The sequence below is a fragment of the Contarinia nasturtii genome, unplaced genomic scaffold, assembly GCF_009176525.2.
Source record: "Contarinia nasturtii isolate CC-2019 unplaced genomic scaffold, AAFC_CNas_1.1 Cnas_scaffold_129, whole genome shotgun sequence".
NCBI lineage: Eukaryota > Metazoa > Arthropoda > Insecta > Diptera > Cecidomyiidae > Contarinia > Contarinia nasturtii.
Genome location: NW_022197486.1, coordinates 4,981,804 through 4,994,585, shown reverse-complemented (window position 1 = coordinate 4,994,585; position 12,782 = coordinate 4,981,804). Strand labels below are relative to the sequence as shown.

At 34.4% G+C, this 12,782-nt stretch overlaps 1 protein-coding gene across 28 annotated transcripts in view; it reads right to left on the bottom strand.

Moving 5' to 3' along the window:
• LOC116344958 (dystonin) overlaps positions 1–12,782 on the bottom strand; it is a 121,745-nt gene that overhangs the window by 36,038 nt on the left and 72,925 nt on the right. For 18 of the 28 annotated variants that reach the window (XM_031773878.1, XM_031773896.1, XM_031773972.1 and 15 more), the window contains 9 exons: positions 12,210–12,489; positions 10,346–11,054; positions 9,691–10,264; positions 8,910–9,151; positions 8,162–8,832; positions 6,734–7,364; positions 6,529–6,664; positions 4,111–4,194; positions 3,022–3,243 (listed from right to left, as the gene is read on the bottom strand). In XM_031773878.1, the coding sequence (XP_031629738.1) occupies positions 3,022–3,243; positions 4,111–4,194; positions 6,529–6,664; positions 6,734–7,364; positions 8,162–8,832; positions 8,910–9,151; positions 9,691–10,264; positions 10,346–11,054; positions 12,210–12,489 (3,549 nt within the window). Of the gene's footprint in view, positions 1–3,021; positions 3,244–4,110; positions 4,195–6,528; positions 6,665–6,733; positions 7,365–8,161; positions 8,833–8,909; positions 9,152–9,356; positions 9,381–9,690; positions 10,265–10,345; positions 11,055–12,209; positions 12,490–12,782 lie in introns of all 28 variants that reach the window. The other 10 variants (XM_031773886.1, XM_031773820.1, XM_031773840.1 and 7 more) reach the window with 4 other exon arrangements.

The following is a 12,782-nucleotide window of genomic DNA, read 5'->3' as shown; positions in this document are numbered from 1 at the left end:
GCCATATTTGAACTAATTAAATGCAAATGTCACACAAATCGAAATGAAAAGTGGAAAACCAGTTTAAGAATTATCATCATTTGGACTTTTCAATTGTGTGCACAATCGATGCGTTTCAAGTTCTCTAAAGTCATTGTATACAGTCGAAATATGTGAGAAATTTCGGAAATTTCAGCAGCATCATTATAGACGATTTATGGATTTATGGGGGATTATGGGAAACACGTTTGACATAACAAGACGAAAACATTTCCGCTATTTGTTTGAATGAAACCGATCATATCACTACCGTTGAGTGGTTGTGAATAACCTTCAAAATAATAAAAGAAAAAAAAATTAACGACTTAGATGTGGCGGAAAAATGCGCTGCCACACAATTTCTGACAACCAATTGACAAAATAAACACATGTCGCTCTTAATGAGTAATATGACAATCTTTGATTTTGATAGATAGGTGTGTGTGTGTATGTGCGAAAGTGTTGATTGCTTGAAACTATGCAACAACAACAAAAAACAGTAGATATCCATTGATTTGGTTTAAAAAATCAATTAAAATGTGTTTTTACAAAAAAGTTTGTGTTTTTGTGACAACACCAAGGGATCATCCATCGGCAGGCATTATATGAGTTACGTCATTTTCGTTATGAATATCCGAATAGAATAAAAAAATCAAAAATTCAAAGAATATACCAACAACTAAATGTGCCGGATTTTCGATTGGTCTTTGCAAAGCCTTGACAAATACACTTTTACTTTCGAACGAAACATTTTTAACGAAAACATACGGTCGATTCTTTTTCACACATTTCAAGTGTGTATAGTTTTTGAGAGCGCCTTTTATTTCGCTGGTTTTTTTTTATATACATATTCTTTTTTTTCGGTTGTTTCGCGGCAAAACTATAAATATTCATGGCATCGTTAAATTCATCATTTAGCACTCACTCATACTTATTCTGTCTATTTTTTGACATTTTAAATATTCGGCATATCGTTGTGGGTCATTTTAATTTCGATTCGAATTTCAAACAAAAGAATTGCAATGAAACGATCTTCAAACTGGATTCATTCATATATTTATTTTCTGTCTCGATTGAGAATCTCAATTTGAGACGAAGAAAAATTGAGTCAAAATCGTAAAACAAATAGAATCAAACAATAAATTTATGAACGAGTGACACACTGCCCAAAAGTGATCGGAGTGAATTTCAAAAAAAATAGGTTGAGAAACGTTGTTTACTAATTGTGTTCGTTGAGAACGCGTTATTTCAACATTTTGCCTCAATAATTTCTTCGTCTCAAACAATTTCGGCACATTTTTCTATTCTCATTCATTTGGTTCGATCTTTTTTTTTTAAGTTCAACTTATTTATCGAATTGTAAACATTATTTAGATATCGCACATTATTTCACTTTATTTCCAGAATATAATTTGCGTTTGAGTTACGAAAAAAACCAAAACGACTACAAAGAAAACGACTAACAAACTGGCTTAAAAAAAAAATTAAGTAAATTTTTCGATTGCGATATATATTATACGGAAAACAACGGCTATCGGCACATGCGACACACAAACGATTATTATCAAACATCGACTGAAATGATTGTCGAACTGTGTTGAATGTCTAAGCCGACAACATCGTCGCATACAAACCGCTTTCGATTTTGCGCGTATTCTTCTCCTTTACAATTCCTGTTGTGTTGAATGCGTTCGATGTGTGTTTCTCAGAGAGTTGTAGACGATACGTGCCGATAATTCGTCGACGCATTCACTGTGTGTATGTTTCATACAAGAAATGTTTATAGTATAGTAAAAAAGTTTTGTCGTTTCGCCTAATAATAATCGCTTTGTGCTGTTGTGATTGCGTGTCTAAAGCTCATCCACGTTGGATATATGTTTTCTATCGAATTTCAGTTTCACACATTTAATACATCATGTTTAAATACAAATTTACACACAAAAACAAATAAACTTATTAATATAAACTGATAACGTTCGACATGCCGAAAACATTGTATATGTATGACAACCAATTAATCTGCCATGCAATTGTGATAACATGGCCTTTGGTTTCATTCGATCACATTGTTTATTTGCGGTGTAAGCAAAGCCATTTAAACTGCACGATTGTGTATGTCCGTTAATTGTGAAATAAAGCGAAAATAAGTGCAACTTCAATGTGGTTTAATACAAATCATTTAATGGGGAATTACGTCATTTTTTTTATAAGGCTGTTGTTAATGATTGACTTTTGTCCATCTGTCATGACTCGAGTGTAAATTTTCTTTTCATGTCAGATGCTCATCAGAATAATAAGCCGTTTGAAGGATATGCAAACTCAAAAAAGTCGTTCGATATTCTGTCATGTTGGTTCGGACTTTGGGCGGTGTTTCTTAGATCGCCAAATATCTCATCGACAAATGAGCACGTAACAGGGAAGGAGAGAGAGAGAAGGAGAAAACATGAACCTCGCAAAATTCAACGAAACCATTAACATAAAATGAACAGTCAAATAGTACTTGTTGACTTCAAAAAAGGAAAAGAATATGACATCATTCCTGTGGGGCTACTCGTCAATATACATGTATTATATTTGTTTACTATTTCAATGTCTTGTGTTTATTTTTTTCGTCTCGAAATTGGAGAATTGTGAAAACATACACCGACAACGATATTTGAAGAAGAAGAAAAAAAAAACCATACGAATGCTTAAAAACAAATGAATGAAATCATATTCGCTTGAGAATGTCTAATTCCCACTTGTGTGTTCATTTGAATAAATTGTGCTTAAAAACGAGTCTATGATGTAAACTTGATATATCTTTGGTTATGTCATTAAAACGAACAAATTCTCTTTCGAATGCATATACATTTATATCGAACGAATGTTGAAACGATGACCACATACAAAATGAATTCGACCAAAAACATCCTACCTTGGTCAATGCCATAAACGATTTGATTGGATCGAATGTGTTTGTTGTTTTGAATTTAAAAAAAAAAACGGCAAAAAATAACTTACCAATCCATCAGCACCACTGACTTCGACGGCGGTCTTCAAACGTTGTGACAATAGTTCCAGTAATCGTTGGAACTTTGTGTTAAGCGTATCAAGTCGTTCAGTGTACACTTCATTGGCGCCAGGATCTTGACCGGGCGGTCGTAGATCACGTCTTGGTGGTGAAAAACTGGGACGTGTTTCGACTAACCAATCGGTATAATGCAAACATTTTGTATCGTAGATCTGAACCATCGATGACGTTGATTGCATTCCATTTCAATTTTTTTTTGTTCGATTTTTGTTTTGGTTTATGTTTATTGTTTTAGCATTTTATTGTTGTGTATGTGTGTGTTTTTAGTAGATATGCGATGTTTTTTTTTGTTTTTATTGATATGTAATTAGATTTGATTTGTTTGATCAATTTAGATGTAGTTGTTTGCGTGTTTGGTGGGTTAAAAAATATATATATAGATATTAATTTTTTTTTAATTTTTCATTTTTCGAATGGTGCACAATATAGTTAAACTAGCTTAAATATATTTCCTCTATTTTTAAATTAAACGGTTAAAAGTCTCCAGACTAGTCCCTTCACTCAACTACTTTTTTTTTGGCGAAAAAATTAATTGGGTCAAAGATTAAAAAATGCGTGATCAAATCAGCGTAGAATTTTTATATGAGCACTACTAATTCTGGTCCATTAGGATGTGTGTATCGGTTAGAAAAGCAGTTTTCGGAAAATTAACTTTTTCGAACTTTTAAAAGTGGATTATAATTTATTGAATAAAAAAAACAGAGATTCGATTGAAGTTATCGAAAAAAACGAGTGACACATTTCATTCAATCGCTTTACATTCAGAATATAGAAACATTCATTCAGACATTCCAATCGAAAACCTCAACAATTCTGCGAATCACACACGTATAAAAACGATTCTCGCATTGATCAAAATGGAGATGCCTTTTTATTCTAATCTCATCTCGATTTCAAACGAAATCAAATGCATTTTAAACGTCGAATCACAAGAGAAAAAAAAACCTAATTCGATGCATGTTGATTATAAAAACAGCGACAACATCAAAACAGAACACCTTACATCTAATTAAACGTACCTTAGCTTCGCGTAACAAACGACCTCCATTCAAATTAACCTGTTCTATTTTTGGTGTGCGTTCAACAGCTTTTCCAAGTAAATCCTTTCGATTTTAAGAGAGAAAATGTTGTGCGTATGTTTTATTTCAAGTGAATGATGTTTCGGGCAGTTATTTTTTTTTTCGTACGATGATGTTGTTGTTTTTTGTGTGTGTGTTTGTGCGTTGGATTTATGTGTGTATGTTTTATTTTGTTTTTTCGTGTTGTGATGTTCGAACGCATCACGTGCAAAAAGTTATCCGATTTATTTTGTTTAAAATTATGATTGTTTATTTTGATGTTGATGTTGGTATTCGCGCAGGGTATGAGGATCAAATTTGGGGGAGAGGTGTATATGTGTGTGTTCATTGGTTGATTCATCAGCAATGGCACATTTTATTAGGACAAGTTTTTTTATATCGAATTTATTTAATGAATTCATTTAAATATTAAACCGTTTAAGTTTACACCGTTTTTTTTTGTTTAAAATCATTTTTATTATTGCAAGGGAATTCAGAGATTTCAGGTCATGGATGAAGGGCAGGGCAAGAGAAACGGGGGGAGACAAATTGAAAAAAATTTGAATTAGTAAAAAAATTACAAAAAATTAATCTAATCCTATAATGAAGTTAGTGCATCTACACTATCGTTAACCCAGTTTAATATAAACAATTTGAAACAAAAAATTGTTTTTTTTTTTTTAATTTTTTTCCCCAATTTTGTTAACGATAGCGTAAGTATACATGGTAATGGTATTTCGTTCATGTAGTCTCAAAACTTAAATCCAAATGTGTAGTTAAAAAAATTAGTGTAGAAACGCGTGTTGTTTGATTTGTGTATTTACTATTTTGGTTTTTTTTTTTTTAAATAATATTTGTGTGGTGTATTTTGTGTAAAAATAAAATTATGTTGGCTGTTGGTTCAAATCATATATATTGTGCTTTATCAATCTCAAAATTATCGATGGATGCTACGTTTGCTTGCATTTATTTCACAGTGGCAGTTGGCAGTTCAAATTTTAAGTATAGTAGTAGAAATGATACATACAAAAATTTGCTATACATTTTCATTCAAATGCAAAAAATACAGTTCCATTCAAGTATCGTATTTACGTCTCGGGCTTTTTTGAAAGTTGATTTTTGTTTTGTTTTGATTGAAGATTGCTCAAAATCGAGTTTTTTTTTTTAAATTTAATTTTCACAATACCTTTCTCTTTTTAACCTGCTGAAATGATTAAACTGATTTCGCATGTGATCCAAATTTCATGTTCCGTATCCACGGATATTTTTGACGTGAGTCAGCATTTTTTGGGCTGAAATCCATGTTCAAAGTGAAATTGTTTTTCAAGAAAAAATTTATACATAAAGAGCTACAACCAAAGCCCAAAATATAAATTCGATTAATTATTAGCGATACGATTAAACAAAACGTAAACGTACGAATATAATAAAACATGGAACAAAATCTACTACTTTTTGGGGGGTTAAATTCGAGGGAAAAATATTGCTAATTTCTCTCTCTCTCTTTCTCGTCATTTCCATGGTCACGGGGGAATCAGAAGACAGACATGTGAACTGTGTGCGATTCAATAATGACATTGCAACAATTGTGAATTATTTGCAATTAAATCATGTTAAGGATCTACTGAATGATTACGTGTTGAGTGTGTGTATGTGAGGGGTGGTGTGAAATTTAGCTCATTTCAAATTTGTCGAAAATTTGATGGGTGTGTGTTTGAGAGAGAGAGATTTCATATTTTTGGTTTGTTATTTGTTTATCCCATTACCACCGATTTTAAAATAATTACCTTTTATGTACAAAACAGGGCCAACAATGGCCCCATCATCCACGATATGTACAAAATACATATTTGAACGAAACAATAATACTAATAATATTCAATTCCAACTAAATAAATAGCAACCATATCGTTTGGTTGGTGTATTGCACAATAGAAATAACAACAAAATTTATCCAACAGAACATTGATTGAGAAAAAAGGAAAAAAATATTGACTAAATAAAAATGTTCAACTAAAAAAAATCAGTTCTAAAAAAAACATAAAATACACAAATACTGGATCAATAAGAAAAAATATCAACAACACAGACAAAGAAGATTTCTATAGATACAGATATTCTGTTTGCGATTTTGACGAATACACAATTGTGAAATGATTTCTACATGTGTTTTTTTTCTTTCGTGGAGCTAGCTAATTATTTGAATAAGGCGATAGAAAAAAATATATCATACAAAATAATGATACTATAGAGACTTTGTGTCGATATGAACAGACATTTTGAAGTGTCATCAATTGGGGATTTGGTGAATTTTGTGAATGGTTTTTCATTACATTGGTGAATGTATAAATGAAATATGATAAATGAGCGTGTACTTACATCGAGTTCAAGGGCTGATGTTGCTGTTGGTAGTGCTGATAGTTTTTCAGTGGCACCATCCACCCAAGTTTCTTCGGCGGCAAGGCTTGTTTGAAGTTTTGTCATGATTCCGATGGCATTTTCGCAACCAATCAATCTGAAAAATCCGAGAAAAAAATTCTATATTCAAATGACTTTTCGACAAAAAAAAAGATGCGAATATTACCTGTCAGCCAACTGAGCCCGGATGTTATTCCAGCGAACATTCAATCGTTCAACATTTGCGTGCAAACGTTTCAAATCGTTAATCACCTTTGTTGGTACGCCCATACGACCCAATTGATCGGCCGAATCATTCATTTTATCGATTTGTGGTTGTTGTTTTGTAACCTTATCTTGTAATTCATTCAATGTCTTCAACACCGATTGAAGGCCCTCCAATGTTGATGGCATTTCTTGTTGTCTAGCCAATGCTCCCTCCAAATCGGATATGACCTGTTCATTTTCTTCTAAACCGAACAATGCTTCGCCCAATAATTTCAAACGGTCACCGTGTAGGCCATTTTGTGTATTCAATTCCTTCCATAATTCCACCAAATTGTCCAAACTCTTTTTCAATTGTGGTGTTTTCAATGTGATCGTACGGAATGTATCTTGCAAATGCTTTAGTTCGGGCTCAAGATTTTGCAAACGACGACGATAATCTTCATGGATTTGAACGGCATGCTCATGCGAATCCAAATCACGTGGCAATGGTGACAATATTATGTGATCCAATTCACGAGCCATATCTTCCAATTTATTCTTCAATGCAATACATTCTTCGGTGAAAATGCGTGTTGCTTGCTTACTTTCCTCTGCAGAAAAAAAAATTGAAACGAAAAAATTAAAAACAAAAAATTGTTGAAAATGTTAATTAATCAAATCTACCTCGATTCGAGCTAGAGCTATTTGATCGAAATATTTTCCGCATTTTGTATTTTTTTGGTTTCTTGTTAAATAAGAAATGATGTACACCAAGCGAAGAACAAATAAAAACTAAATGAATATGAATGGAATTTATTCCGTCGAAGCGAAATAAAATTCGTTTTTAATTTTGGCGCTATTGAAAATCGATTAAAATCCATTTGGAGCATTTTCATTATTTGCCAATTTGTCAGCATTGTCTCAGTCTCAGTGTCATTACAACATAAAAGCATATTTGCTTCAATTAATTGATTATAACGGGATGTGTCAATCCCTTGGGCTTGATTTCTCAATATCACAAGAGCATGACATCAACGATTGAACACCATGAAATGTGTGGCAATTCAATTCGATCTAGCCACAATCATTGAGTGTCATAAGATCGTGTGTATCGATGCACTGTCTGCTCATTTGTTCTCGTTTTTCGGGTAGAAATCTCCCATTTGTGCTAAATAAAGTGATTGAGCCCACGCAAAATATTTAATCGAATATAATGAATAGCTTAATTGAGACATGGCATTGGAATCGATTACACAAACAAAACAAAAAATTGTGTAGTGTAATATAATTTTAAATTAAAACTCTAAACATAATCGATAATCAATTGGTTTGAATGGGTTAATTACTCGTTCATTCCCTATCCTTCACTTTGGCTTTAAACTCAATTCATATTGAAAAAAAAAATTACCTTCGGCTCGAGCTCGTTTCTCGAAGTCGTCAAACAATTTATTGACTTCATCCATTTCGCGGCGTAAGCGTCGTAGCTGTGGATCAGCTGGATCACCTTCAGCCAGCAATTTATCGGCATCATCATTCAAAGCACGACGAATTGCATTACGTTGATCGGCGCCCATTGCCAAAAATTGATCGAAATCCCAACCTTTGACCACTTTAATGGTGGCAAAAATCATATTTTGTCGCAAACGTAATTGTTTCTTCTGCCATAATGCAACGGTACGATCGAATAAGCGTTTAAGACGTTCGGCAGCATCGATTGCCTCTTGATCGGGTGGTGGCAATAATAAACATGCACCCGGTACCGGTCCTTCTTGACCATTTGCACGTACACGCCATTTAACGCGACCCGATGTATCGATCAATGTACAATTTTCACCCTTTTCAAGTGAAATATTGCCTTGTTTGTAGCCACAAATTGCCTGAACTGGTATTTGACGATTTACTGGCTGTTTGCGTTGTTTTAATGGCACTATGGTTTGAGCACGTTGCTGCAGTAGATTCACCGTTTCACCAAATACATTCAATTCTTCGCGCAAATCTTGCATACCGCGCAACAATTGTTCACCTTCATCCAATCCGAAGTTCGATTGTGAGTATTTCGAGTTTAAGATTTCGTCACGTCTACAGAGAAAGTGTTCAATTATGATTTTATTAGATTGTTGTTGTTTTTCAACAAAAGATTTCATTGTTAAACTTACTTTGTAAGCCAGGCTTCGGCATCTTTAATTTCAGAGAAGAAGTTATGGTATTCAGTGGCATGTTTCAAATGCACTTCTAAGCACAATGTGAGTTGAAGCAACCAAGACCATTGCGATTGCAATGCCTGTAAGTGAGCTTCAATACATTTGGCGGCTGGATGTTGTTGCACCAATAATGCTTCGCCACGGTCCAAAATCGAACTGAAGTGCAATTCACGCTTCTCCAACTCTGACATCAAGTTCTGTAAAAGCAAAAGTAAACAGATCCGAAAATTACAATATAATCGATGGAAACACCTATACACAATCATGCTGGACTATTTTCTAAACTAGAATACATATCAAATACAGGACAAGCGTTTGGATGTAACTTTGCATTTTTTTTCTACTCTTTCAAATGTCTTTACAAATGAAATCACTTCTAGCTACATCATTTTTTTTACTCACATCCTCTCCACTCCCAAAGTTTCGCTTGAAAATTTTAAGAAATTGAAATTGTTAGTGTTAAATGTTAAATTTTGAAACATTGGTTCCAAATTCGATTTCTACTTGATTTGTTAGTATTTTTAGTCATTCTATATTTACTATTTAGTAGTTACAGAGCTGTTATAGGCACCATGAAGGTGCTGACACTTTACATGTAAGTGCTGCTCTTTCTTATATTCACTTGAAAAATGATATGAAATGAGTGCGGCTACTAGTGAGTGCCTTGCAGCTCTCTGGTGCCAATAACAGCTATGATTAGATGAAATGAGTTTCTTTTTTTTCGATATCAACTTACCTCATAGTATCGATGAATGCCTGGTAAATCGAGGTCTTTGGCGGCCCAATCACGTTGAATTTCGACTTGTTCGCGATCGTTTAACCATTGTAATTCGGCGCTGGCTGCTTGCAAGAAATTTTGTAATGCATCCAAATCCGAAAGTCGTTTCGTTGATGTGCTCAATAGTTCAGCGTATACTTTTTGCAATTGACTAAGACGTTGCTGATAGAGATTCAATTCATCTCCGGTAAAATTGACTTGTTGTCGTTCGGCATGATTCACCTTCGAATGGAAATTCCGTATGGTATGATCCTCTTGTTGATGACGTTCCAATTCTGCTTTAACCGATGGCAAATCCGAACCATAATCGGCTGCAAGTAGTTCTTTCAATTTATTTTGGCACCATTCCGTGTATTCTTGTAAATCACGGAAATATGGATTAGTATCAATTTGACGTGCTTCGATTACTGTACGTGTTTGTTTTGTAACAGTTGTTTCTTGGACGGGATAACGTAAACCGGACAGTTTTTGCACCAAATTTGTATGGAATGAGGCACGAAGTTGTGACCAACGTTTATGTAAATTAGTTACTCTGTAACATTCGAAAAAAGAAGAAGAAAAGAAAAAAATTGTTAGAAGACGGATGGGTGATGAGGGTACACAATGTACTTACTTTCTTTGTAAATCACTTGCTTGTGGATAGCGTCCATCTTTAAGCACCAAACAATCTTCATTCATTTCCTGGATGGGCGTTTCGAGTTGTCGAATTTCAGTTTCGAGAGCTTCGCAAATGTTCTTTGCATCGATTGGATGAAGACGTTCGATGCGTCTGGCTTCTTCGGAGATTCGTTGTTCAAGTTTGGTAATATGGGAATCAGTGCGTTTAATGTCACGTTGCAATTTATCGGCCAAATTTTGTAAACGTTCTAAACGTTGAATTTCTTGTTGGAGTATTGTATCACGGTCAACAATAGCCGATTGCAAACGATGCCATGCCTTTTCCAATGACTCAGGCCGTAGGTCTGATTCCACCTCAACTTCACCGATTGATTCAAAGTATTTCTCCAACTCTTTGTATACTTTGAATAGATTTTGTTTATCGCGTTGTCGTGGTGGCACTTCTTCATTACGGAATCGATTTAAATCGTTGTACGAACGCTTTAGATCGAGCAACGTTGATGGGAACGAACGTTCCTGTAATAATGATGTCTTTTCACGGCACCAATACAACAATTGATGGGCAAGATCTTTGTATTCGTGGACCCGTGTCTGTGAATCCATATCATACAATGGATGCAATGATGGTGGCTCAGGGAATACATCATACAATGAACTGAGGTAAGTGATCATTGATTTCTCATCCGGCTCATTGGTGTCCACATCTAAATGGAAAGAAACACAGGAAGTTAGAGCATTCGAAGGAGCAAAAAGAAACATTGTCACACAATGATATTTTTTTGAATGAAAGAAAAATGGATCGTATTGTCCATTTTAGATATAAACATGCACGTTTCACATGGTTGATTATTGGCATTTTTTTGTTCAAACCTAGCTCTAGTACAGGTAGAGGTATCATCGATGATGGATTTGTGTTTTTGTTTGCAACCAATCGGTTGGTCGAAATTCATTACGGTGCGCGATGTGTAAAACATTGTGTAAGTGTGTATATATGTGATTATAATCACAGTTTCAAATGCCAAAATGCAAAAGTGAAAAACGAAATTATTTCTTTGCACTTGAGTGAGTTCTCGCTTCGGTTAGAGACGCTTCTCGGATGAGAGCATAAAGAACCCAACGATTCAACAAAAGCTAACACAAACAAACATTGAGTTTGGTTGCTAATACGGAAATTCGCCTAAAATGAAGACACAGTCATGAATAAATCAATAAATCAACAGTGCTAACGAATATACGGTCGTAAGATAGCGAGGAATGAGAAAAAGAAAGGGAGGAAGAGACCGATCGAAATAAGACAACAAACAATAACGCTTGTTTCAATGTGCAAATGTTTTTGTTATCGCCATTGTTCTCTTGTTCTCTTACCAAAATTTCAAACGTGAAACGAAATAAACAATTTTGATCTGAATGTGTAGTTAATTGAATGGAACCACTTTTAGCAGCAGTTAAATGTGATGATTGAATTAAACGACGCTTAGATACATTTTTTTCGATCTTTTTTGTAATCGTCTTTATTCTCGTCTCTTCGAAATTTGCTCGTCTCTTCGCATAATGTGTATATATTTTTTTAATTAGCAGAAAACATCATGAAAAAATTGAAGCAATCATGAAAAATCCAACAGGAAAGTACTGATCAGAGTTGTTACAGGCACCGAAAAGGTGCGCGCACATTTTTTGTAAGTGTTGTTCTCTCTTGTGTTCAGGTGTGACACTTGAAAAATTATATGGAATACGGCTGTGCCCACAACAGCTGTGGTACTGATAGATTTTTTAAAAAAGCACATAGATTGTTCCTCTAATGAGGAGCTTTTCCACAGCGAAACAATCCCAGAAAAAGAGAAAAACAGTGTATTCCTTACCTTCTGGATCCAAGAGTCGTGTAACTCCGTATTCTTTTTCAACAACATGGAATGCGGTTTCTAATCGTTCACGTGGTCGAGCTGATCGTGCTTTTCGCCAGTCAAGCAAATCAGGTCGATTGCGATGGATCAGCGCTGAAAATGCCAAACCATCACGCCACGATCCAGTGAAATCATTAACTCGTACACCAGGATAACGAGCTGTTGAGCGTCTAGCCCATCGCAACAATGCTTCTCGTGCAGTCACATTGTCATCTTGTCCGACAACTATATCCGATATCTAAAGATACAAAAAAGGAAACACAAATTAATTAGAAAACATACATATAGAAAAGAATGGCTGTGTTTGTTATTAATTTAATAATCATTGAATTCAACCAACATCTTTTGTCGAGAGATAGAAAGAGCAATGAAAATATTTCATATTATTTTAATAAATACTGGTAAAGAAATCATTATTAATCGAATTATCATTTATTCAAAATCAAGTAGATCATAATTAAAGGCTTGTTAATTCGTCGCATATACCACGATACGTAATTAAAGTGCAAACCAAACACAACTAGAGAAAAA